Source organism: Cibotium barometz, chromosome 16 (assembly GCF_041138505.1).
Source record: "Cibotium barometz isolate CiBa-2024 chromosome 16, ASM4113850v1, whole genome shotgun sequence".
NCBI classification, from domain to species: domain Eukaryota; kingdom Viridiplantae; phylum Streptophyta; class Polypodiopsida; order Cyatheales; family Cibotiaceae; genus Cibotium; species Cibotium barometz.
The window spans coordinates 49,310,252-49,336,255 of record NC_141061.1 but is presented as its reverse complement, the minus strand read 5'-3'; the positions used below and the strand labels follow the sequence as shown (position 1 = coordinate 49,336,255).

Here is a 26,004-nt window from a genome sequence, read left to right as displayed (position 1 = left end):
ACTCTAAGAGGGTTCGGACCCAGGGGCTGCATTAAACATGGTTAGATTAATGATGCTGTGAGAAGAGGACGGTGAAGGCGTTGTCTGCGCTTCTTCTTCGTCTACACCTTTTGTGCTATATTCATAAGTGCTATAGCTTGTACGGCAAAGCCGTAGAGGCGAGTTCAGAAAACCCTAGTGTGACAAAGAATTCTCTCTCTAACTTCTACCATTTCCTGCAGCTCCATGTGCCCCCCCAATCATGCTATGGCCTGTGTAACATCTGCTTTTCTTTCCGTCGCCGAAGCTCGCCTTTGATCGATGGGAGGCGAGTTGCTTACACAGACTGTAGTGGATGGGGCAGAAGAAGCGTTCACCGGCTCCTCGTCATGTTTCTGCCTCCAATGGTTTCCAGCTTCCTGCTGCACCAGGGTTTCAGGAAACGACGGGATCGCCTGCTCCGGCGAATACCGAACTATGTCCCGATGGCCCAGGTTAGAGTTTCTCAGCTCTGATACATCTGATATTTTTTCTGCGCTCCACGGCTTAAACATCTGCTGTTCATGTCCTAATAGCGTAGGTTAGGTTTTCTGTAGCTTTGATCTTGATGATTTTCGAGGTTTGAGTGCTCTGTGATGGAAAAAGCGTTTGTGTGCTTTTAGGATTCGCATCCTCATAGCGTCCTATTGTTCTAAGCTGCCCAATCGTTGGGTTTTCATATTAGTAAGCTTGTATTTTTTTTTTTTGTAGAATCTTTGTATGCTTGTCCAGGAAATGCATGCAACATAGAGGGAGGCTTTCTGACCAATGGAAAGGCTGTTTCCAATGGAGGAGGGTTAGAAGTAACCAAAGGTGGAGGGGGGTCGGAAGCAAGCAAAATATGTCAGAGAGACCTTTCAAGTGTCAAGAGTGATTGTGAAAAGGCTCTTGTAGCATTAAGGAGAGGTAACAGCACCAAAGCCCTAAAACTCACAAGAGATGCTTGCAATCGTTATGAAGGCAATGCTTTGGTTCAACGGGTTCGTGGTCACATATGCATGCGACTGGCCTCCATGATTGAAGACCCAACAACTAAGCAAAGGCATCTCAAAGAGGCCATTGAAGCTGCACAAAAGGCTGTCTTGCTGTCGCCACTGTCAGTTGAATATGCACAGTTTCATGCACAGCTTTTATTTGAATCAGCTACGGACAGCAAGGGTTATGAGGAAGTGGTTCAAGAGTGTCAAAGAGCTCTTGACATCCAAGATCCTATAGACCCAGCAAAAGAGAGTCTCCATGAAGAAGGTCAGCACAAGCTTCCAACTGCTGAAGCAAGGATTGGCCAAGTTCAACAGGAGCTTCAAAACCTTGTCCAGAAGGCGAATATTGCATCCATTTCAAACTGGATGAAGGCACTAGGAAATGGTGGCACCGAGGAGAAGCTGCGGTTTGTTCACATGCGAAAGCTGGTGGACGACCCAATGGAGCAGCGAGTTTCTCAGCCTAAGAGGCCTCATGAGGTTAAGAAAAGTGTCAAGACTCCAGAGGAGAGAAGGAAAGATATTGAAGTTCGAGTTGCAGCTGCCCGGTTGCTCCAGCAAAAAAGGGATTGCTCTCCTCCTCATTTGGGTGATGGGGTTCTTGTACCTGCTAAAGGTGGTGCACGGCTTGAACGTAGAAAGTTGGGTGGCTCAAGCTCTAGGAAATCGAGTCAGGCTCAAGGTATAGGTGAAACAGTTGAACGTTTGAAGCCATTTTGGAATGCTATCGGGTCCGAGGAAAGGGAAAGATTGCTAGAAGTTCCATTGGATGCTTTGAAAAGTCAAATTGGTTCGTCAAAGATGAGTTTATCATCAGAATTGCTCACTGAGGCATTGGAATTTGCTCAAGAAAAAAAAACTTGGAGATTTTGGATGTGCTGTAGCTGTGGAGAGAGATTCATTGATTGCCAAGAGCATGCCCAGCATGTTATGCACAAGCATATTGACAATCTTTCTCCAAATCTGAGGAGGCTTCTTCTTGATGAGGTGGACCAGGACATGGCAGCTCAGATAATGGATGAAGATTGCCGACCTTTTGATGGTCCTGCTGCAATAAAGTTGCTCATTAAGTCATGTCATGCAACTATTGATGAGGAAGCTGCTCAAAACAATCTTTGCTCAGCTGTAAGCACTATTGGTTTTGATTGCTTCGGTGATGCAATTGGCTCCTTAAGAGAGAGCTGTTTGGACAATCTAGGTGATTCTATAGACAGGAACTTTGCAGATGCTGCTGGAGATTCAGTCACTGCAGAGCCTTCTTTGAGCTTGGACAAAGGGGAGGAGGAGGGCCAAAACACCGACAAGGCATACATTTGCGATGAAAAATGCCAGAGACCAAAGACAATACTGCGAATTGAGAGAGAGGTGAATAGACATGAATTTCCCTATGCGGATGATGAGGAGCGAACAAAACTTCTGCAAAAAATTTACAAATTATTCCGTATCTTGATAAGGAACAAATGCTTAGCATCTGATCATATGGAGAAGATAGTGCAGTATGCATTAGATGAACTCCAAAGCTTCATACCAGACTCATCTGTTCATTATGAATTCAACCATTCACCAGTGTACATAAGGTTTTTACCAGCTCTGCAGCTCCGCCACATTTTTGGGTATCTACATGAGTTGGTCAATGCACGTGGCTTGGACCAGCCGTCAGACAGTGGGCTACCAACAGGCCCACAAAATGAGGATGATGATGTTACATTGTACAGACTTTTCTTGAATGGGGATTTCACAGCACTTGCTTTGGATGAGAGGTTGTTGAAAGAGTCATCTGGGAAGTCTACGGAAATGTCCCTTAGTGCTGGCAGCGACAACTCAGTAAAACAGCATACTATCAGCAGTGAGATGAATCCTCAGCCCGCTTCTCTTATGGTCATGCAAGAGGGGGAAAATATCTCTCACACAGACCTACAATTGTCATGGATTTATGGAACAGCAGATTACGAGTATCAACCAGCAGACTGGAAGCAATTGAGAGAGGCTCGTGCTCAACAAGGCAGAGATATATTGAGAGCACTTGAAAAGGAATTTCTCTCACTCCAAAGCTTTTGTGAGAAAAAGCGTGAACATGAAGCGGCTGTAAATATGGCAGAAGCACTGTGCTTTGAAGAGTTGAAGAAAAGAGAACTAAAAGTGGATGGAAGCTTTCCGGGCCATAAGGCAGCTCTGACAAAACGTCAGCAGGAACTCTTGGAAGGCCGTGCAACTGGCCTTTCATCCGAGTGGAAGTTAGAACTAGAAGTGATTACAAATATATTAGAAAAGGCTGAAACTGTCAATTTGCCTCCAATACCATATAATGGTGGTATAGCTGTGACATCGGTTCGATTGACTGACTCAGATGAGGAGGATGAAGATGCTTGGAGGGTACCGGAATTTGTACCTCAATTAGATGCTTGTATTGAGGTGGCTATCCAACAACAAAAGAAACACTCTACATCTAAGGTTTGCTTAAATTACTGCCATGTAGTATTTTGCATTTCTTAATTTTCATTTCCATGCACATTTAAGGTTAAGTTGCGGCAGATGAACAAGCTGGATGCAAGGATTTTGAGGTCGTTGGATAGTGAAAAAAGGTTGGAGCATGAGCTTGGAAATGCCTCTGTTCTTGACTACAGATCAGTTGTATTCCCTCTCATCAAATCTTTCTTGAAGGTCCTGGCATGCTTTTGTGAGCGGTATTTGGGAGCAAATTTTTGTATTTTGAAGCTTTGTTTTTCCATGTTGTGCCATCAAACAGTGAAAGGTAACTGCACACTTATTGGATGAATCCAACACTTAACAGGGTCAGCTGGAGGATGCAGCTGAGAAGGATGCTTTACAGAAGTCTGATGCGGCTCGAGAGGCCTTCTTAGCAGAACTGTCACGAGGTGGGAAAACCACCACAGAAAGGCTGTCTGATTCAGCTCGACATCTTAAGGAAAAGTCCAAGGACAAAAAGAAGAACAAGGAACAAAGAAGGTCAAAGGATGGCAAGGTTGGTGTCTCAAGGTAGTTGTCTAAGGCGGGTTTGTTCATAGAGAAAAGGTGTGCTTGCTTGGCACTACCAAAGTGCTGATGGCGTGCATAGTTTGCAGGACTCGTCCCTCTCTTTTCCTTTATTTTGGTTAAAGCCTTCATGTAGCTAATTTTGTTTTTGGTTTGCAGCGAGTTTCTGGTGCTGTCCTTGATACACATCGAAATTCTACTGGGGATGGGTGAGTTTGCTTTTCAGCTACTTCTAAAAGGTTTTATCCTCAATGGTTTCTCAGAAGCCAATGCTTGGCAAAAACATATGCTAGCTGCTCCTTGCTTCATGACTGGAAGTCTTGCATAAGTTCACTGTTTCACTGTGGTTAGTTTCTTGTGTAGAGTCATGTCACCCTGTGTCCTTGAGCTTTAGTCCCTTAGTTTCTTCTGTTGATAAGAAAAGAGAGTGCCAACTCTCTAGGTTTCAGTCCTTTCTCATGGGCCATAGACTTAAAAGTGCCATCCACCCATGTGGCATGATACTTTGCATCCAACATCTCCTTCACATGAGGATCTGCATACAAATGCTTCAGCTTTTGGCATAGAGCTTGCAAAAAGTAAGCACGAACGGCTTCAATATGTGAATGCGAGCTGGAGGCGTCCCCTCATCCTGGTGTTTGCACAAACCCCCCCCTCTCCTGTGCTCTGCAGCGGGCTGTGCCTAGCCCCCCTCTCTTGCCCTGTCGCGCTGCCCCCCCTTATCCGTCCCCTTCTTGCCCTGCGCTTCCCTTCACTGCCTCTTTGCTGCCTCCTCCTTCTGCGTGCTAGCCATCAGCTCCCCTTCTCCCGCCGGCTGCCTCCTTTCCCGTCTGTCCGCCTTCAGTCCCCCACCCTCCTCTCCGCTTTCATGCCAGTAATGAAGCAAATATAAATGCACATACACATCTATGGGTATGGGCCTAGGCACATGGACCTTAGCATAGATTTGGAGCAAGGGCATATTGATTAGCGAGTATGAAATGGCCAGGCACTATATAAGTGACCTTGGTCCAGGCTAATGTACCTTTATCATTTTACCACTTTATCATATGATACACCTTTCTTGGAGCTTTCATGGCCTTCTTGGCTATTGCCTTGGGATGGTGACGTACATCCATGCTTACTCCATGCCTTGAGTAGATTCATCCCAATATCTTAGCTTGGTCATGCTTCCTTTCTTCCATTGGTATCAGAGCTCTTGGCTTAGATCTTGATGCTTTAATTAGAGAGTGATTAGTGCTTAATCCATTTTTGGATTAGTGCTTTTACATAGTTTTCATATTTATTGTTGACTTTGTTTTGAGTGGATTAGCAATGAGATTAATGATAATCATTTTCGGATATATGCTAATCACAGATTTCAAAAACCCTAATTCTTGCACAGATTTGAAAGAATCTTTATTTTCTTGATTTTTGAATTAAGGTTTTCAGCCATTTTTACAGTGCTTTTGTTAGACTTTTCTTGCTAAATCTCCTTAATTAGTACTTCTTTTTATCAAATTTATTTATAAATCTTAGTTTCCTTCCATAATTGCCTAGTTTCTAGGAAATCTTGGCAGTTTTGGAGGATATTGAAGATTATTGTGGAGATTTTGGTGTAGTTCTTATTAAGAATTGGTACAGATTGAAGATTTTATGTAGATTTCAGTGTAGTTAACAATTATGAAGTAGATTTGAGAAATCTAGTATTCAGAAAGCAGTTCTATTGAGGAGTTTTATGCAGATTACTATGCAGTTTGCTGTGTAACTGCAGATTTATACAAAGCTTCTTGTGTAAAGTCAAATTTCAAGTATCTGATGTAGAATTGTAAAGTTTACAAGGTTAAGTGTAGAAATCAACAAATCTTGGTCCAAACTTAAGCAGTGAGTGATTCTTGATTGAAACTTTCTTAATCTTGATCATTTCTTGCAAGAATTATCTTTCTTTAAGAGATAATTGTTGAAATTGCAAGAAAGCAAGAAATATTACAAAGTTTGACGCAAGATATGTAATATTATGGTGTTCTTGCTTAACTTGATGTAAATAAGCAAGATTAGTGTATCTTAATGCAAGATTATGACAATTGTTGATAATGTGACTTGATCTAAGATAGTTGGAACAGCTTATTGACCAAGAAGTTCATTAACAACAATAAATTAGTGATGATCTTGTGATTAGTAAGTAATCTTGATGAAACTTGACAAATCAGAAGCAGTTGAACAGTTTATTGATCAAGAAAAGGATAAATCTTGCAAAGCTTTGATGAAAAGTTGCTAGAGGATTGAAGGGACAACAAAATACAAATAATTTAACCAAGCTTTTAGCAACCATTTCAGTATGAGTCGAACCCAGTCCAGTGCGGTGAAACTAGTGTCCTCCATATACCATAGGGTCTTCTAGACTTTGTGCAAGCCAGCTCAACAATCTCACAGTTGAGATAAGTTTCCAATAGCAGAGCCTTCTCAAGGCTAGAATCTATGGATACCAGAGGCAGATCTCGATCCAGGGTTGGTGAAACCCTATGGTATGACTTACAAGTCATGGTAAAGTCTCTGGGCAAACATAAACAATGCTATACATGTTACTTGACCGTGATAACGCACAACAGGGTCTTCTTTATACCTTTATGTGGTGAGAATCTTTAGCATCCAATTTAGAGAATAGAGAGAGAAGAGAATGAAAATGAGAATGTAGAAGATGACACAGTATTGGGTTCCAAATACCCACTGAAGGCCCTCCCTGCAAGTAGGAGTATTTGCTTATATTATTCTTTGGAGAATGCTGTACAATGCTTGAGAAACAAGTGATGTGAATGCCCAATGCATGGACAAGAAAGACCGCACGTTGGCTGAGTATCCATCTAATTTGTGGCTCTGTTCTGGCCATTGATGCAAGTCCAGATAGCTGCAAGACTGCACATATGCTGGCTGAATGTGAAGAGGAGCTTCCTTATCACCTGGACTTGACTGGATGCTGTATGCTTCTGCACTTTCTGCCGAATATCTGAATATTTTGGATGGGGCTAAGGCGCCTGAATTTATATGGCCTCAGGGCTGCAGTCAATTGCCTTAGAGAGTTGTCGGCTTGCAGAATTTCTCCCACGACTGCAGTAAATGCACAGTCGGCCCGCTGGAATTTCCCACGACTCGCATAATGCCCAGTCGGTTGCTTGCAAAGTTATGTCGGCTACTGGTCGGGCAGCAATAGGGCTGGTCGGCTGCTGGTCGACTGATGCCAAGCCCACCAAAGGGGTTGTCGTCTGGTCTTCTTGTATGGCTAGGGGTTTGATACCCCTTGCAAGGCTAGCCCATGTTGGGGCTACCTTGGGGTTGGCTTTAGGGTTGGCCCCTTCTAAATGCAATGATTCTAAACATGCCTACACATGCAACTATGGCTATGCCAGACAACTACATGCTCTTGTATGATAAATTTTCCAAGTGGGTTAAGAGGACTAACACTTGACTGATGTCTAAGGCTTAGCGACTGATCTACGTAGCTTGTGCGTGATTGTCCCTGGATTGAGGGCTCACAATGGGGTCATGGCGTACGACAAATATTCCTAAAAAAAGTGCTACTTTTGTACAAATGCTACACTGATGATCATGCCAGTGTGTCACTGTGTACCCTAGTGCAGGGTGCACGTGACATTTCGTCCTGCTTAACTTGGCGGCAGGTTCAAGGCTTCAAATAATCTACCAACAACTCGAGGTACTCCTGAAAGAACTCTTCATCCAGCCACCAAATTGCTTCATGGGTTTCTTAGTCTTTAAACTTCGCGTAGAACTATCGTATTCTTTGACCGAAACCATGCTTCCATCTGTGGAGGAGAATTTGCTTTGGCTCTATGACTTCAGCTTCGTCTATCGTACCTGGTTGTTGCTATTCTGATATATCGTGCAATGCCAGACCTACATATGGCTTCAGCCAAGAAACATGAAAGACATTGTGAATAGTCCAACTTTTTGGCAACTTTAACTTTAAAGAGACATCACTTAACTTTTGAATGACTGGAAAAGGGCCGAAACTTCGGAATGATAGTTTGGCACAATGCTTGACCACTTGCTTTAGCCGTTGTTTCATGATGCGGAGATATACCCGATTTCCTTCTTTAAAGTTGACATCTTGATTGGATTTGTTGGCTTGCCAGGTATATGCTTCCTGAGCTTTGGCAAGGCGCTCCTTAACTGACTCCATGATTTTCGAAAATGTCTCGGTGGTTTTATTGGCCTCAAGAGATGGTGACACTTGTCTCGTCAAAAGAGATAGAACCGGTGACCAAATGTTGCCTCATACGACGTCCGGCTAATACTCAATAAGTGAGTATCGTTTAGGAAGAACCAAAGGGAGATATTGTTTCCATTTCGACTGTTGGTCATGGTAGTATGATTTGAGAAGTCAAAGACCAATTGATTGTATATTTCTGTTTGGTCGTTTGTTTGAGGATGGAATGCGGTGGACAACAGTAACTTAGTCCCAAAATTGTCAAACAATGCTCTCCAAAAATGGGACATAAATTTTGGATCTCTATCTGATGTGATAGTTCGTGGCAAACCACCAATGGAGTAGCAAAACTGAATGAACAAGGGAGCTATGTCCTCGGTTGTGCCTATTTGCTTGCATGGAATGAGCATACAAAACTTACTGAATTTGTCAACAATTGTCATACACTGTGTGTTTCTAGATCCAACTGAGACGGGAAGAGGGCCTACGAAGTCCATATTGATGTTGTGAAAGGGTTCCGTAGGAATAGGCAAAGGTTGAAGTAACCCTGCATGTTTGGTATGAGGAACTTTCACCTTTTGACATATCTGGCATGGTTGGACATATTGGTAGACATCCCGTCGCATCTTAGGCCAATAGAATGATCTCTCTAACTTCTCCAAGGTACTGTTGATACCCCTATGACCCCCAACAAGAGCATCATCGGCATTGTGGAGAAGGACTTGGCACTTTTCTTTGAGTACACAAAGACGATTCTTGAAAAACAACCAACCATCCTGTATACTGTGAAAAACAAAGACGATTCTTGAAAAACAACCAACCATCCTGTATACTGTGAAAAGATGCAGGGGAGAAGAGAGCTTGAGCTCTTGCAAGCACACACACACTTACACAAACCCGAGAAGAGAATACACAAGGTGAGGTTGAAAATTCTTCTTCTTCTTCACACAACAAAAGAGGTCTACAAAGAAGATAAAGTGACTAACACACATAATAGAGTATATACAAGTGGTCCATAATGTGAACACGCTAAGTGGAGTAGGTAGGTGTGGACTAGTCGGTGTAGTCCAGCTATAGAATCTTTGACGAAGATATGTCAGTGCCAGCTACCAAACCCGCTAGTGATGTAAATGTCGAACGGTCATGTAGGCGCCTCGCGAGTGTCAGCTCATGTTGAGCTTGACATCTCAACACTCTCCCTCAAGCTCAACTCTAAGCATATCTTGAAATCTACGGAGCTTCTCAACTCCCAAGGCCTTTGTGAAGATGTCAGCGATCTGATCTTGTGTGCTAACGTAGGCCGAGGCAATGTCGTCTGCCAAGACTCTCTCCCTGATGAAGTGGTAATGTACCTTAATGTGTTTCGTCCGCGCATGGAACACTGGGTTCCTGGCCAACTGTATACTGCTAAGATTATCACAATATATGACAACCTCTCTCTCCATATGCAATCCCAAATCAGCAAGAAGCTTGCGTAACCAAGCTACCTCACATGCTGCCACCGCAACTCCTCTGTACTTGACAAGGCAACTGTGGGCTGCTTCTTGCTGCTCCATGTCACAGTAGCACTTTCCAATGAAAATATAAATTATGCTGACGCACTACTGCTGAATATGCTGAATGAATGAATGAATATGATGCTGATCTATTTATATGGACCAAAGGAGCCAATCGGCTGGCTACAGAGCTGGCCGACTGCTCATGTCCACAATAAATGCATAAAAGATGTATAAAATGCTGAAAATGATGAAAAAATTATTAGAAAATTCCTAGTAAATATTCTAATAAATACTAGATCATATCTGGGGGTTCTGCAATGGTCTAGATGCAATGAATGAATGATATGCAATATGCAGAATGCTTTCTAATGCAAACCCTAAGGTTTCTACTGACTTTACATGCATGAATGCGTCTCTTCAAGTGGGTTAAGGGACTTGGACTGACTGACTGACTTGCTATGGCTGAGAATGACCTACGTAGCTCATGTTTGACTTATCTTGGACTGAGGATTACAATGGGGTCACGGTGGACGACAAATATCATCCTGAAAGGTACTAATAGTGATACAATGTTGCACTGATGATGATGAGCCAGCTTGTCACCATGCACTACAGTGCAGAGTGCATGTGACATTCACTGGTTTCCCTTCAACCGAATCCTTCATGACAATAAGTTCTGTAACTGGAAATTGGTAACCGCAACTAGCCTTTGAAGATAAGACTGTATCTGCAGTCGTGGGTATCTGTTTCTCAATTGACACTGAGAGTATCCTAGTAGAATGTTGGGGTGCGTGATCTGGAGTATCATCTAATAAATCTTCCTCGAGATCATCCCCGTGATTTGAATCTATAGGCTTAGTGGTCATATTTGTAGCTGTGCGCTACTTCTTCAATGGACAATCACGCCTTTGATGCTTGCCCATACGAGCATAGCATAAGCCTTCATTCTTTGCTTTCTCAAACTATTTCATAAGTAGGTCACATAAAATGAGACTTGAAACCTTGACCCACTGCTTGATTTTGATCCTTTCGACCATCTTCATAAACTAAAGCCATTTCTATTGCTTTGGATAAGGTTTGACACTTCTCACGGCGCACTAATGGTCGAAGTTTATCATTTAATCCCAAGGCGAATTTATGAGCTTGTAAGAAATCTCGTAAAATTTGGGAAATTTTCATAAGCACCTCTTGATACTTGTCTGCATACTCCTAAACTGTAAGATTCTTTTGTGAGATTAACAACCAAGTATCAAGTGCTCTACTCTTCTTATCTGGTGGCACAAAATTCTGATGTGTGATCTAGGACTCTTGCAAGAGTTAAGAGAAAGGTGTCAATGAAGAATGACCGCAGATCTTCTCTCACTCCTGAACAGTTTGAGACAACAAAGAATGACGGCTTATGCTATGCTTGTATGGGCAAGCATCAAAGGCGTGATTGTCCATTGAAGAAACAGTGCATAGCTGCAAATATGGCCACGGAGCCTATAGATTCAGATCATGGGGATGATCTCGAGGAAGATTTATTGGATGAGGTCTCATAAAATAAGACTGGGAATCTTGACCCATTGCTTGATTTTGACTCTTTCGACCATCTTCATAAACTAAAGCCATTTCTATTGCTTTGGATAAGGTTTGACACTTCTCAGGGCGCACTAATGGTCGAAGTTTATCATTTAATCCCAAGGCGAATTTATGAGCTTGTAAGAAATCTCGTAAAATTTGAAAAATTTTCATAAGCATATCTCGATACTTGTCTGCATACTTCTGAACTGTAAGATTCTTTTGTGAGATTAAAAGAAAAGTATCAAGTGCTCTACTCTGCTTATCTGGTGGCACAAAATTCTGATCTGTGATCTGGAGTATCATCCAATAAATCTTCCTTGAGATCATCCCCATGATTTGAATCTATAGGCTCAGTGGCCATATTTGCAGCTATGCACTGTTTCTTCAATGGACAATCATGCCTTTGATGCTTGCCCATACAAGCATAGCATAAGCCGTCATTTTTTTGCTGTGGGAGTGAGAGAAGATCTATGGTCATTCTTCATTGACACCTTTGTCTTAACTCTTACAAGAGTCTTTGTAGAGGAATGTACACTAGACATAGATGCCTTTCCCTTTTGTCCACTAGTGAAGTTTTATAAGTAGGTCGCATAAAATGAGACTTGGAACCTTGACCCACTACTTGATTTTGACCCTTTCAACCATCTTCATAAACTACACTTCTCACGGCGCACTAATGGTCGAAGTTTATCATTTAATCCCAAGGCGAATTTATGAGCCTACAAGAAATCTCATAAAATTTACCTTCGGGCGTGGTTCGAGGTATTGAACCTATGGTTGGGTGGTGGGTTGCTAGTCACAATCTATCATATGGTCACGCGATGAGTTTGGTGTCCGGTCTATGGAATCCTAGCTAGGGTTTCTCAGGTATGTTCTCTATGCCGATCTCCCTCTCTCTCTACTACACACACCACCATGGATCTGTTTGATCCCCCATAGCTGTTGGCTCTACTAACCCTTACTTCCTTTACCTATGGAGAGGCCACTCCACAGGCAGGGGGGGTGCTATTGCACCTCTACGCTTACTTATGGAGGAGGATGGTACCATCATTGGATGAGGAGATCCGGGTATCTCTGGCTATCTTGAATGCGGCAGATTATGTCCTGGGTGTGCAGATGATGGGGAGAGATCAAGAAATGGTGAATCAAGGCTGTACTCAGAGGGGGGGGCAGTCCATTTGAAGGCCATGTTTGTCAAACCAGCTAACCACCCGTGAATACCAAGACTTGCTCTGCCCCTCCCAGGTAAGCTGCATGGAGGACTCACCAAGCGCGGGAGACAATCTGCTGCCAGCGTATATATATGTTGTATGTAAGTGATGGTCTGAAAGAGTGCACCTATGACGAGAGGGGATGCTCCAAACTCAACTAAGATGATCTCATGTGGCACTAATGGCTTACGTTGGATGATCTCATGTGGCACTAATGGATGATATGCATCATCAATTGGTAGTCTCTTTGTACTTGGTTCCCAAAAAGGGGCACCATCTTGGAAGTGGTCCTTGAAATACTCTCTCCAGGCGTGCTAGGGATGCGTACCCTCTCACAAGTCTTGCGTGGGAAGCTGGTATCATGGAGAAGGGAAGGTCCTTGAAGACCACTCCAAGGTAGACATAAGATGAGAAAATCTCCACCTGGGCTTCTCTATGGAGAAAGGACTAGCCAGCCCACACTCGGTAGGTGTTAAAAACCATGACCTTTGTTTTGCCAAGGTTGACCGTGAGGTCTCTCTCATCATCTCTGCAATGCATCATGATGTCTCTGTAACCCCTATGCAAAATTGGAAATCAGGACAATGTTATCCGCATATAGCAAGGTGGGCACCACTGTCTGAGCCAACCGCAAGCCTGTCCCTCCAAATCTGTCCACAAATGATGTGATCTCATCTATATACTGTTAGACTGGTGTCCTATTTTAGCCTCTAGGGCTGACCATGTTAGTCTGAGGGGCTGGTCACCCCTCACATGTATTTTACCCATATTTATTCCCCATTTATGGTCCTGGGCTTGCAGAGTTTTTTGGATTTGGATCAAAATCAGGTTGGGCTTATATCAGTCCGACGATATCCTTTCTCAGAGGGGGATGTGGAGTCCTTTTATCTTGCGATGCCCACCTCAGTGGTGTGTACTTATATACAACATTGGGCAACTCATGTTATGGAGTTTGAGTAGATGGACCCCATCTTTTCTATAGAGTCTTTACATCTTGCGATACCGACCTTTTCAAAGGATGCTTTTGTACGGCATTTGGCTACTCTTGGTACAGAGTTGGAGCATATTGACTCTATTTCATAGTCACAAGGGACGGGGGACGGTGACGGGGGACGGGGACGGGGACGGGGACGGGACGGGACGGGACGGGGGACGGCCATAAGTAGGGAACGGGGACGGGGGAGGGAACGGCACTCAAAAAATATTTTTTTTTTAAATTTTTCTACTCTACACTTATTCTACTTTGGAAGTACATCAAAATGAGCACAAATTTACATGGACGGACTCAAATGAGTCAATGACAAAAAAAGTGCTGAAGACTAGAGGCTAGCCGCTAGAGAGACAGTCTATGCAATGTGTTTGAGACAGCACCATATATAGATAGCATGTTTTTACACTACTCTCTCTAAATTTCTGCCGTCGGGGGGTTCGGGGGCAGCGCCCCCAAAGCTTGAAACGAACTCAAAATCGTGATGATTTTTTCAATGGTCGGCAGCAAAACATCCTATTATGCACAAAATAATTCAAGAAAAATAGCAACAAGAAGTAACAGCCATAAATGGCTAGAAACGGGCAGGCGGGCGCAACGGCTCTCTGTCGTCCCCCGCACAGGCTGTCCCCGACAGCCGTCCCCTGTCCCTGCGCCGTCCCCTGTTTGAAACGCCCGTCGGGGGACGTCTGTCCATCCCCGTCCCTGCGCCGTCCCGTTTCGGCGTCCCAGCGTTCCTAGGCTCCGTCCCAGCGTTCCTAGGCTCCGTCCCCGCCGTCCCCTGTGACTATGCTCTATTTCTTTTGAGGGTTCCAGTGAGGAGCAGTTTGCTTCTCCCAGGATTGATTATATACAGGATCTGATCTTGGTTGGTTATGAGGTTTTTCATACCTTCTCTAGGCTGGATACACGACATTCAACTTCGGGGAGTGTTCTTACACTTGGGTTTGGAACCATTATTTGGAGCAACACGTCGCAGCCTATATGGTTGTTTTCTTCCAGAGGAGCGGTGTACCTGGCAGCTGTTCTGTTACTTTTGTAGATGAGTTGCTGAGGAGATTGCTTGTGGAGCTTTCTTGGTACCTGTTTCTGCAGTCTTTCATCTTTGATCGAGGATGGCGTCTCTAGCTTCTTGGAGTTTGCTCAGCATCCGGCGTTTAGAGGGGGTGTTAGACATCATCCCCTTCTTGCTGGCTTCCTATTTGGTGTCCTATTTTAGCCTCTAGGGCTGACCATGTTAGTCTGAGGGGTTGGTCACCCCTCACATGTATTTTACCCATATTTATTCCCCATTTATGGTCCTGGGTGTTTTTCCCCAGTCGCGGAGGTATTTTAGCTCCAGTCGGCCATGTAGGGGTATATATAGCCGGTATGCCTCCCTCATATTTCACTGCTTGCATTGCTTGTCTAGCTGCAGTCCCTCACATGCGAGGTTCTCCCCTCTTGCTCAGGACATGTATTCCTATTGGTGATGATATTGAGAGCAGGTTCTCGCCTGTGTTTTCTCTCACTCTCTATCTTGTGTTTCCACTTTCCCTTCTTCTGCTGCACATTCTATCACATACTGCCCAAACAGTGTAGGAGAGAGCGGGCAGCCCTGCATGACCCCAATAGTACTGTGGAGGTCTCTTCCAATCACTCTCATATACTCCCATACTACAGCCAATGAAAACTGAAGCTCCTATAGGTGCTTCAGATGTCAGGATCTAGGGACTGAGTCAAAGGCCTTCCGAAAATCCACAAAATAGCAACGTGGAGTAGTTTCTTCTGAAACCTGCCTGGCGTGTGGGTCTCTGTCCCTGTCTCTCTGCCAAAAGACTGATCTCAACTTCCAAAACTGCCCCATAGATCTTGGCCATGGTATGGTCTATCATAATGGTTTAAGGAGATTTCAAAGGTGAAGGATATTCCTTCTTTCTGGATTTCCACAATTGAAATGAATGTATGTATTTATGTGTGTGTGTGTGGTCATAATTGGTTAAAAGAGGGGTTTCTGAAATGTGACACTTTTCTTGATCAGATTGGTAGTTGATATTGTGGGTGAAAATCATTGTGATGATGAAGATGGATTAGAATGGGAGGTTGTTGAGGATTCACGGCAGGTGATGGAGGCAGAACTGAGGCGGCAGGCTGAAGTTGAAGATGAAGAGCGAAAGCTCGCTGAGACTTTGGAGCTGCAACGCAGAGTAGAAGAGGAAGCAAAAGAAAAGCATCTTGCAGAGCTAAAGAAGAAGCAAGCTGAGGAAGAAGCTAAGGGAGTAAATGGAATCCTAGGAAACCTTCCGAGTACAGAATATGATAATGATTTCTCTCAAATCAACAGTGGTCTGTGTTGTGAGAATTTCCTCCCTAGCTCACTCACCAAGGAAGTTGCAGTTGCTCAGTCATTAGAAACACATTTTTCAGATTCTCCTTTGATGCACAATGCAGTGCTTTATGGCTCTGTCAGGAGCACAGCACACAGAGACAATGAAGCTGCAGAAAGTTTGGCATCTTGTTCTTTGCAATGTTCTGCTGGCCTGGCTGCAGAACAACAATCAAATGCTTTCAGTGAAACGGGTGTCAATGACTATCTGTATCCTGATAATCACCTGTCAGGTGATTTAGGAAGGCCTACAAGTGATTTGGTGATTTTGCGGGACTTGGAAAACCATAATTCGAGCTCTTCTAGAACGAAGAAAAGTGGAAAGAGTAGGAGGAAAAAGTTGGCTCGTTCTTCTCAAGAAGACAGCAATCACAGAAATGGAATTGAAGAGTGCAGTGCAGGTGGTGGTCAATCCTTTGAACAAGCTAAAAGACCCTTTATGAATAATGAGACTGGTTTGTGGAATGGCTCAGTCGAAGGAGCTAAGCTTCTTGAGGCGGGTTATATGCAGACAAGCAGTTCAAGTGAGTGAATGCAACAAGGCATGCAGACTAAATTGCATCCTAGCGTCTTCTTTGAGGTGCTCAGCAAGTTTTTCATTTTTGCAGGTTGCACTTGGAAAAAGCACAGTAGTGGCAAGGATGGAGTTTTGTTGGAAAGCTCGGGACGAACTGCACGTAAGTTCACTGGTGTTTTTGTAACAACTTTTTTGTGTTTGATCCCACTTTAATGTTTTTGAGTAAAGTGCATTCTTACCTTGGTCATATTAGTTGTGGTCAATGTCCTTGGTACAGCTTATATGGCTAGTGATTCAAGTAGCCATATTGTGTTTTCTATTGAGTGTTATATCCTTAGTAGTGGCGATCCTTTATGTGGAAGCGGAGTTTCAGATTATATCGTTCTGTGTTACCTGGGTATTTGACATGGCATGATCTGTGATTGGCAGATACCCCAAGCAAAACATTGCGGCAGCTGAAAGCTGAGCAAGATGCTGAAGAGCGCTTTCAAGCAGACCTTGAGCAAGCCATGCGACAGAGCTTAGGTGATTGATGTTTAAAAGCTCTACTTTACCGTCAATTTTCTTGGTTACCCTTCTCACACTGTTATGGTGTATTCAGTCAATGTTGCAGATTTCTCACCTGAGATTTCTCAGATAGAACCCATGAGGAATGATCATTTGACTTTGTCAGAAAACAAGAGGAACATGCTTAAAGAAGTTGGCAAAGGCTTGCAGAATGAAAGTGGTGAATACAATTGTTTCTTGAATGTAGTGATACAGGCATGCATCCACACCTTTTATTACCGGACCTTGTAGTCCCTTCCACTCTATGCGTTTTGTAGCCAACTTCTTAATTTTGCATGCTGTTAATGAATATTTCTAAATGTTGTAAAACGTGACTCTACTTTGGCAGTGCTAAGCTTGCCTCTCTAATCTCATGTGATTTTTCCTTTCATTCAACCATTTACTTGCTTTGCTTATACAATCATGACTTAATGTAGCCAAGAACCACATCTTACTCATCCTACTTGGTGCCAACACATCACGTGGTCTATTCCCAAGAGAATTTCTACTTTGAAGTAGTTAGATCCAAGACGGGCCACTGCTTCCTCTGCCAGGGTATTTTACCTAACATCTCAGATCTTTATGAAAGAAAGCCTACAAAAGTAGGTACTTGTCATGATGATGCAGACATTGTTTTTGTTGCCTGAAGCTGATATCGGTTCTCAAGCACACTATGTGCGCTGTCTGTACATGTGGTTAGAGCCACATGGATTTTGTTGCCTATTCATTCTCTTCAAGTCCTTTCACATGTACAAAACTGTCCACACTGTTGCAGCAGCAGCCAGTACATGGAGCAACAATTCAGGGTGCGTAGCATTGCCCATATGATTCTGTTTGTACTGCTCTTTTGCAGCATTAATCTGTGTGCAGCAAATTGTTCTCTTCCCCGCAATAACTCACCCATACAGCAGCAAGCAACCTGTACTTCTCTTGTACAGCCTCTGTACAACTGCAGGCTGGCTGTACAGCAGGGTCACCTGTCTGTACAGCATGCAACGTCTTTGCCCTGTGACATTGGTGCTATTTTTTGCATGCTGCCAATAATGAGCGGTTGAATGGTGTCACAAGAAACTCGTACTAGCTAAAAGTGGTCTTAAAAGCAGTTATGCACATAGTGAGGCACTTGCTAGAGGGCTTTATGGAAGTGGGATATTCTCCTGTTTGTGGAAAGCAATTGGCTGGGCATAAATGTCACACCTTCTGACAACTCTTAATGGTCCCTTGTTGAGCTCAAGTTTGGAGATCTTTGCTTCATCTACCCTGTCATTGTGAGACCTTGGAAATTTAGTCAACTTTTCGAGTGCTGAATACAATTACCCTAATGGTATTGTATCTGCGGCTGGCTCGTGGTAATCCAGTTAGCAAATCCACAAAGATACTCTCCCATCTCTTCTCGAGAAATTCGAAAGGATTCTACAAGCCATTTTGTCTTAGGCATTTGGCCTTATTGACTTGGCATTACTGACAGCTATGAGCAACCTGTTTGACTTCAGTCGGCATCCTAGGAAAAATTTCTTCCAAGTCCAATGTCTGTTGCACTCCAAGATGTTTGGCGGTACAAGGGCTGTCATGGCATTCAAATAGCGCTTTCCTCCTCATGTCCTAAACATCTAGTGTGGGTACTTTACCTCTTCGGAGCAACAAACCATTCCAAATAGAGCACTAACCATTTTTACCTTTATAAATAGAAAACCCTCAGATTCATATGGGGCTGTCTTGACCTGGACTTTTTGCCATGCGTGGCTGACATACCAAATGTTAACATATAGGCCTCGTAGAGAGGTCACATCATGTTCATGAAGCCAATGGGACTCATGGCATCAACCATCACATTGGTAGCTCCCTTTTTGTACCTCGTCGCAAAATCAAAGTCTTGCATTAGCTTTGACCAATGTGCCTTCCTACCACGAAGGTCCTAACACATCACAGACCACATAGACAACAAAGGTTTCCCATAAAGATAGGTTCTATGTTCCCTTTTTTTTTCCGGGAAAGAGATCCTTCTATTAGTTACTGAACAAAACAGCCATAGTGGCTAAGTACAAACTCAGCTCCATAGATGGGAGCGAGAATCAAGAAAACTGAAAAGGGGAAGGATGCTCTTTCCCCGGCTGACCGCTTTGGGAGGAGAAGGTTGCCTCATACAATAGGGGGAGGGAACAACCACATAGGTGGTCTATAGTGCCAAGTGGGCTCACCACCACTATCAATGAGAAAGGACTGACGCCAAATCCTCAGGAAGGCCTCACGGCGCTTCCACATGCGGTCGGAGCCACCCTGAAGGTTTCCCCACTGTCCACAGAGGGTATAATGATATTATTATGCATCCCTTGGGGTTAGGGACTAATCCAACAAGGTTAGGGGAGCCTAGGGATTAGGGAAAGCAGGCTTCTAAGTTTCAATATTAATAAATCCAAGGTTATTGGCTATTTATGACTGGACTGTTATTTATAGCAACAATAAACACTATATAAGCAAGTCTTGGGTTATTATGGATTCACTGCAGGTTGGACCTAGACCAAGAAGTTTAGATCACGGGTAGTCTTGCCAAGGACCCTTGTGGGTAGGCTTTGGTGGTATGGGACGCCAGGGTTGGCTGGCATGGATCTGTGGGAGCCACGGGGGTGGAGCTCAGGTGTTCACTGTGTTTACTATCCCTCCTTGTGAGGTGAGCTTTGTAGCCTTATGGCGTTTTCTCATTAACTAATAGAAGGATCGTTTTTCCCAAAAAAAATAAATATAGGCACCAAATTGGACTTATCACCCTCAAATGGATGGGCAAAGTGAGGTTGCAAATTTAGCCATGTTGGATCTTTTGAAATCTTATGTGGCGGATCAAAAGTCTTCTTGGGAGAAGTACTTACCGCTTGTGGAATTTGCATACAACAACACGGTGCATGCATGTACAGGAAAGGCCTTGTTTGAGGCTGTTTCTGGTAAGGTGGTTTTTCCACCCATCCTTCACACAAAGGATGAGATATTTGCAGCTGATGAGTATGTAAGAGACTTGGATATTGCCTTTGCTTAGGTGCGGACTAGCACCGAGAGCATTCCAAGTGACGGTCGAGTGTTGCCATTCATGGAGGACTCTTAAGACATGGAATAAAGAACCAAATTACCATGAGGAGCTCGAAGTATTCCTTGGGAAGGCTGGAGAACCAAACTGTAACCGGGAAGTGAGTTGCGCCCGCCAATGGGTGAGTGTCCAGAGAGAAACAGTGCCTCCATGTGGTGAACACATGGGCATCTCGTACTGCAACAAGCCTCGATGTCATTGCCTTCTCCACAAGGGTGGCCAAGTTGAACTCAATCTGATATACCTTGTGCTTAGGAACTGAATATTTACGATGCACCCTTACTCGCCGACAAGGGTGGCTCGCAGGAGGGCTTGGACATGGCACGGGTGGGTCTGCTGCCGATGAACTTGTAGACCAAGGCACTGAGGCAGAAGTGGCCTCTAGAGAAGCCACAGACGAGGACAAGATCTGGAGGTCTGTATCAGAGAAACCGCAATTGAGGTTGGCCTCGGTTGGGTAAAATGGAGTGGCTGCCATCGAATCATAAAGGGAAAAGACCAGAGTGGCACTTGAGGAGAGAGGGGGGAGGGGGGGGGGGAACAGAGGAGAGCGTGTGGGCAAAATAGAAGAGCAAGGCAGAGAAGAAGGGCAGGCAAAACAGAAGAGCTGGGGCAGGTAAAAACATGAACCAATACACGTTAAAGGTAAAAGAAGGGACGATAAAGGCAAACAGGCAGGAAAATAGGAGAATGGGGCACAGGGGACAAGGCATGGGGGCAAGCAACGGGGCCGAGGAGGGGAGGTGCAGCAGGAAAAATGGGAAGAAGGGGCAACGCACTGGGACTAGGGTGGGCAGGGCAGCGCAGTGCAGGCTGGAGGCTTTGGGGGGAGGGGTGCACAAGCAGCAAGGGGTGGGTGGAGTGCTCTCTCAGCTAGCAGGGCTCCTCCACTCTCAAATCTATGTATCAATAACATTTAATAAATATAGATTTAATGAGTATTTTTTTATTAATTTATGTTTTTTGATATTTGTATAAATTAACATCTTTGACAATAAAAGACAGGCCTATTGAGAATGCTTTTCTTGCTGTTTGTTAGATTTAATTTGTAGTGTTTCTATGAACTGCAGCGGCCTTCGTATTTTTGTAGTACATAATGGATTTCCATACTGAGATGTTCATTTTTAGACATGCTTGATTTATGATGCTGGTTTTTGATTCAGTCTCTTTGGCATTTGCGGAGATTCCGGGAGGAGTTTCTTGCTATTTCAAGTATTCATCATGTGCACATGGGTGATCCATGTGTGGTTTGTGCTCTTAGAGATATATTTGTTGGACTGAACTCCCCAATTTCAAATACAAGCAAGGAAACAGTTGCTCCAACCACATTAAGAATTGCTCTTAGCAATTTATTCTCACAGAAGGATTTCTTCCAGGAGGTAAACCCTGTTATTAAGATTCTTGTCATGTAACTGCCCTATGTGAACGCTGCTTACTCTCTGGTTGGAAAGGTTCTGGCAGTTCAAATCTTGCTGAATTTTTAAGGTGTTCTATGCAGGCCCAGATGAATGATGCCTCGGAAGTTTTAGCAGTGGTTTTCGACTGCCTTCACAAGGCCTTCGCTGTAAATTCTGCTCTATCCGACGGAGACTCTGATACTAGCAGTGGAATTGGCTTCTGGGAATGCCAAGAAAATGCACCCTGTATTGCCCACAGTCTTTTTTCTCTTGATATTGCTATGCAAATGAATTGCACAAATTGTGGGCTAGAATCCAGGAATCTCAAGTATACCTCTTTCTTTCACAATATAAATGCAAGCTCCCTACGCACTGCAAAGGTAAGAAACATTGCAAATCCTAATCATTCCATTTTCAAACGAATCGTTTTCTTTTGGGGGGTTTTGGAGCGCATACCTGAAACATTACATGTGTTCGTCAGATTTTGTACCAAGAAAGCTCGCTTGATGAGCTACTCAGGCTTGTAGACGTGAATCAATTCTTGGCATGCGATGTGGAAATGGGTGGATGTGGCCAGCAGAATTATGTCCATTACTTACTTCGTGCAGCACCTCATGTTTTCATAACAGGTCAGATATTGAAATGATTTAAATGATTTTCTGACTAATGATATTCTCCATGTATGTCTAGTCAAGCAAAGACATCTGTTGTGTTTTTGTTTTCCCCCCTGCAGTTTTGGGTTGGCAGAACAACAGGGAGAGTTTGGAAGATATTTCAGCTACCATAGATGCCATTGCAGTTGATATGGATGTTGGTATAGTGTACCGTGGCCTTGACAACGGCTTTAAACATCGATTAGTTTCTGTGGTTAGTTTTTCCTCTTGGATTTTTTTTGTCTGCATGTATGTAGACAATTTTAAGGTTTGAGAATGACCACACAGTTTCAAATGCATAGATTTGTTATTATGGGCAACACTACGACTGCTTTGCTTTCAACCACGAACTTGGAAGATGGGTGATGTTTGATGATACAACTGTCAAGGTATTTATCCAGTTGACCCAGATGAAGGTCTGTATTAGAGAGCTTTATTCTCTTCCTTCATGGAGTAACATGCCGTCGTGAGTTTTGATCAGGTCGTCGGCACCTATGAGGATGTAGTGGATACTTGCCGGAGGGGCCATCTGCAGCCACAAGTTTTGTTTTATGAGGCTTTTTTAAGATAAGAACAGTGTGGAGAGTACGTAGGCATATGCTTTTTGGAGAGGTCATGTTCTGCACAAGCTTCATCCTATGCACATAGTTTGATGATGATGATATCCACCTATGAATGCACCCCTTTGATCACACATCTAGATTCCAGTGGTGCAAGGATGGTGTTACAAGCATGTTACTCCATGCCAGTGGAAATGTGCTATCTGATTTCTCCAGAAAGCTCCAGCGTCCACATCAGATGCAAAGATGGCATTCTTTATGTCGTCTGTAGATTGCTAGTGACTGTCAATGCAGGTTTAAATTAATCAAAGCAAGAGATTCAGTTTCTTGGAGCAAGTGCCAAGGTCCAAGTGTTTAATTATTACTCCTATGAGCATCATTTTTGAAGTCTGCTGCCATCACAGCTCCAAGCATATACCGAAGGTGGTCTGGAAGGTGGTATGCAAGGGCATTGTCTTTGATGAGCACACCGTGTTGATTTTTAAATTTTTGTTGGATGAGGACTTTGGCAAGCTTTGTAATGTAATTTGTCAGTGAAAAACTGTTTTATAAACTCACCAGCCAAGCTGTTCGTGTATCACTACCCTACAGACGCAGCTTAACTTGGATGCTAATGCAAGGGATGATAGGAAGAGGAGTTTCAATAAGCCATGGACAGAGTCACGTACTACCACCCTTGGGTAGGCGATTTTTTTTTTTCAGGCGGCCAGACAGACTTTAATAAAGTAGGATGCTGGCTAAAAGAGCGTCGATAAAAAATCCTATGAGGGTAGCATGTTCTCCCTTTCCTGACGCATTATAAAATGCATCTATCAAGTGCAATACACAGACTCTTGTTTTTGTTGATTATTAGACAGTTGAAGCATACTATGCCTTGTTATTGCAGCAATCTATCCTTTTGTAATGTCAAGCTATTTTCAACACTAGACACAAGTTGTGTGTTAATAAATTGTAGAAAGCTCAAAACCACTGCTATAGCTTTTCTCTACTTCTCTGCTATGATTATGATGTGGCAGACTGACAGTTGAAGTGGATCAGGTTGCATCATATACATTAAGTTCTTTATTTCTTGTTGCTGAATGAAAAATCAGTGGAGTATTACGAAGAAATTGATTCTAACATGCAATAATGTTAGGAGTATCTAGCCACAAATAAAGACTAGCAACTCAATCTGAAGGAGATGTTGCAATGTGAGTTATATTGTGATAGTGTGCATTTGCTGGTGGTTTCATGATTCAAAAGATTATGTAACACACACTCGGATGGAGTGAGACTTTTACCGCACTTTTAATGAAAGTGCGCTCGAGAGGTTTAGGAGGAGCTTCCATTGAGGCATCACCAGTTGGTCTTCTGCTTCGGAAGTGTTTTGCAGATTTATACAGAGCAGAGCGTGATGAGCTTTCATGGTACATGACAATAGCCTATACTAAGGTTGAAGCTATAGGTAATGACAAAGGAATAAGAAAGCAATTTTGAAAGCTAATAATTTGGGTTGCATATTTCTTTTTTTGTGTGCGCTACTGGCCATTCATTTTGAATGCTTCGAAGCTAGTGCAACGCGTGGCATTGTCCAGCTAAATCTTTATAGCTTAAAGCTCTTAAAGATAATTCTCACATCAACGTGGTGGCAAATTAACTTTGAGCGCAAATTTAAGTAGAAGTGTCTTGATTGTGTGTGATTTGGGAACATACAAACGTCCCCCTTCAAAAAGGGCACTTTCCTCAAAGCTAAATGACGCTATTTAACCAAGAAGGCCTATATTATTTTGTTCCTAAGTTCTTGATTCCTCGTGTCCAAGTGCTATAGCTAGGGCTACATCCTCTTGTAACCTATGCATATCTTGTAAGTGTTCTTGGTTAGCAATGTACTTTTTCAACAAGCTTACGTGAAACAAAAGGTGAACCTTAATATTACTGGGCAATTCGAGTAAGTATGGTAGTCTATTATAGCTTGTTAACACCTTGAAAGGACCAAAAATATTTAAAGGATAGTCGTTTTGTCATGTCCTTCGAAATTGCTAGACTTAGGTTCGACTCTCGTGCCATGTCTCCTTGAGTAAGTTACCCTCTTAAATCATGTTTCTTGTCATAGTAGGTTTTTTTTTTGCCTATTTTGAGCCTTTTTCATGCGACTCTTAATGAATCTCAGCTCACTCTCCATTCTCTCTAGCATCTCGCTTGAGACTTTGACTATCTACTTGGGTTAGAGAAATTGGATGGGTGTAAACAATCTTGACCAAATACAACCTCAAATGCATGCCAAGAGTTGTTGCAAGTAATTGAACTAAAGGTAGGAATTCAAACCAGTTAGTTTGCTTCTTATTTGCATATGTTCAAACAATGCTCTTTACACCCTCTCACATATCCAAATATACCCAAAACATGATATGACTAATATGATAGAAAAGACCCACAACATGATATGACTAATATGATAGAAAAGACCCTTCACAAGATACCTAGGAATGTATGTACTTTTACCATGCAAGCTCATTATTGTTTGAGAATCGAAACCTTGATTTTACACCAATTTGCAAATATTTTCATTTCCTTTTGCTCTAGCTTGCTGATCAAGTCATTAATGCTTTGGATTGCCAATTTGAAGAGGGGGTTGCGGGCGAGTCTTGGATCCCAAAATAATGATACTTATATCTTGTTAAAAGAAAGTGCATTGTATAGAACTTTTAATAAGACTAAATGAAGATTTGTTTTTTTTAAAATAAGTGACAATGTAGAGTTTAGACAGGACCCCACTGCGAATGGGAGTACTACGGGCAAATGTTTTGCTTTTAAGGAAGTTTAGGGGATGGTATGGTCGCGTGAGTTTGTACGAAAGAATATTCTCCCAAAGTTTTATGATTATGATCAATTGATTTTATTTTTGGAAGTCTTACCTTGCAAATGTGTTATTAAAACTTTGAATTATTATGTTATAGTTGCAATTATTGATGTCGCATATTTCTTTTGTGTTGAAATGAGACCACCATTTGTTGAGTTAAATGGAGCCTCACACTCACTTTTCTCGAATTTGGTGGAAGATTTCCTCTCTTGCTTAGTTTCTAACTTTTGGTCGAAAAGAGTGCCAAGAGTAGGTAAGCTAGAGGGGCTAGACTTGGGGGTGGACTAAAATTACAGCCCTAGAGGTGAGAGGACTAGGGCATTGATGTTTGGAATGTCCAATCGTGTGGCAAAAAATAACATCGCATTGTTCTCAATATTGTTACAATTCAACTTTGGACAACTTTATTGGAGAATAGTGCCACTACATCCAAGCAATCAGAATGACCATGCAATGCACCACCAACAAGAGGCAACCATCATGACCCTTACCACCACAACTTTATTGGAGAATAGTGCCACTACATCCAAGCACAAGCCAAGCAATCAGAATGACCATGCAATGCACCACCAATAAGAGGCAACCATCATGACCCTT

The 26,004-nt window shown here is 43.0% G+C and overlaps 1 protein-coding gene across 2 annotated transcripts; it reads left to right on the top strand.

The window, feature by feature from the left end:
* LOC147630702 (uncharacterized) lies at positions 1-23,537 on the top strand. 2 transcript variants are annotated; one of them, XM_086810660.1, is made up of 15 exons: positions 1-473; positions 730-3,449; positions 3,531-3,659; positions 3,790-3,981; positions 4,152-4,201; positions 15,475-16,343; positions 16,428-16,496; positions 16,766-16,861; positions 16,938-17,098; positions 21,122-21,337; positions 21,457-21,735; positions 21,837-21,984; positions 22,089-22,222; positions 22,311-22,397; positions 22,490-23,537. In XM_086810660.1, the coding sequence occupies exons 1-15, from the start codon at positions 335-337 to the stop codon at positions 22,577-22,579; spliced, it is 5,379 nt and encodes a 1,792-aa protein (XP_086666786.1). In that variant the 5' UTR covers positions 1-334; the 3' UTR covers positions 22,580-23,537. The 2 variants fall into 2 exon arrangements, with proteins under 2 accessions (XP_086666786.1, XP_086666787.1); XM_086810661.1 differs by having other exon boundaries at positions 40-473; positions 751-3,449.
* The last annotated feature ends 2,467 nt before the right edge of the window (positions 23,538-26,004 follow it).

Excerpts from the sequence above, each read along its gene's own strand:
- LOC147630702 (XM_086810660.1), top strand. The coding sequence starts at position 335 with ATGGGGCAGAAGAAGCGTTCACCGGCTCCTCGTCATGTTTCTGCCTCC. Across the intron at positions 17,099-21,121 it reads TCTTGAATGTAGTGATACAG|TCTCTTTGGCATTTGCGGAG; the intron begins GCATGCATCCAC and ends TTTTTGATTCAG. Across the intron at positions 22,398-22,489 it reads TTGATGATACAACTGTCAAG|GTCGTCGGCACCTATGAGGA; the intron begins GTATTTATCCAG and ends AGTTTTGATCAG.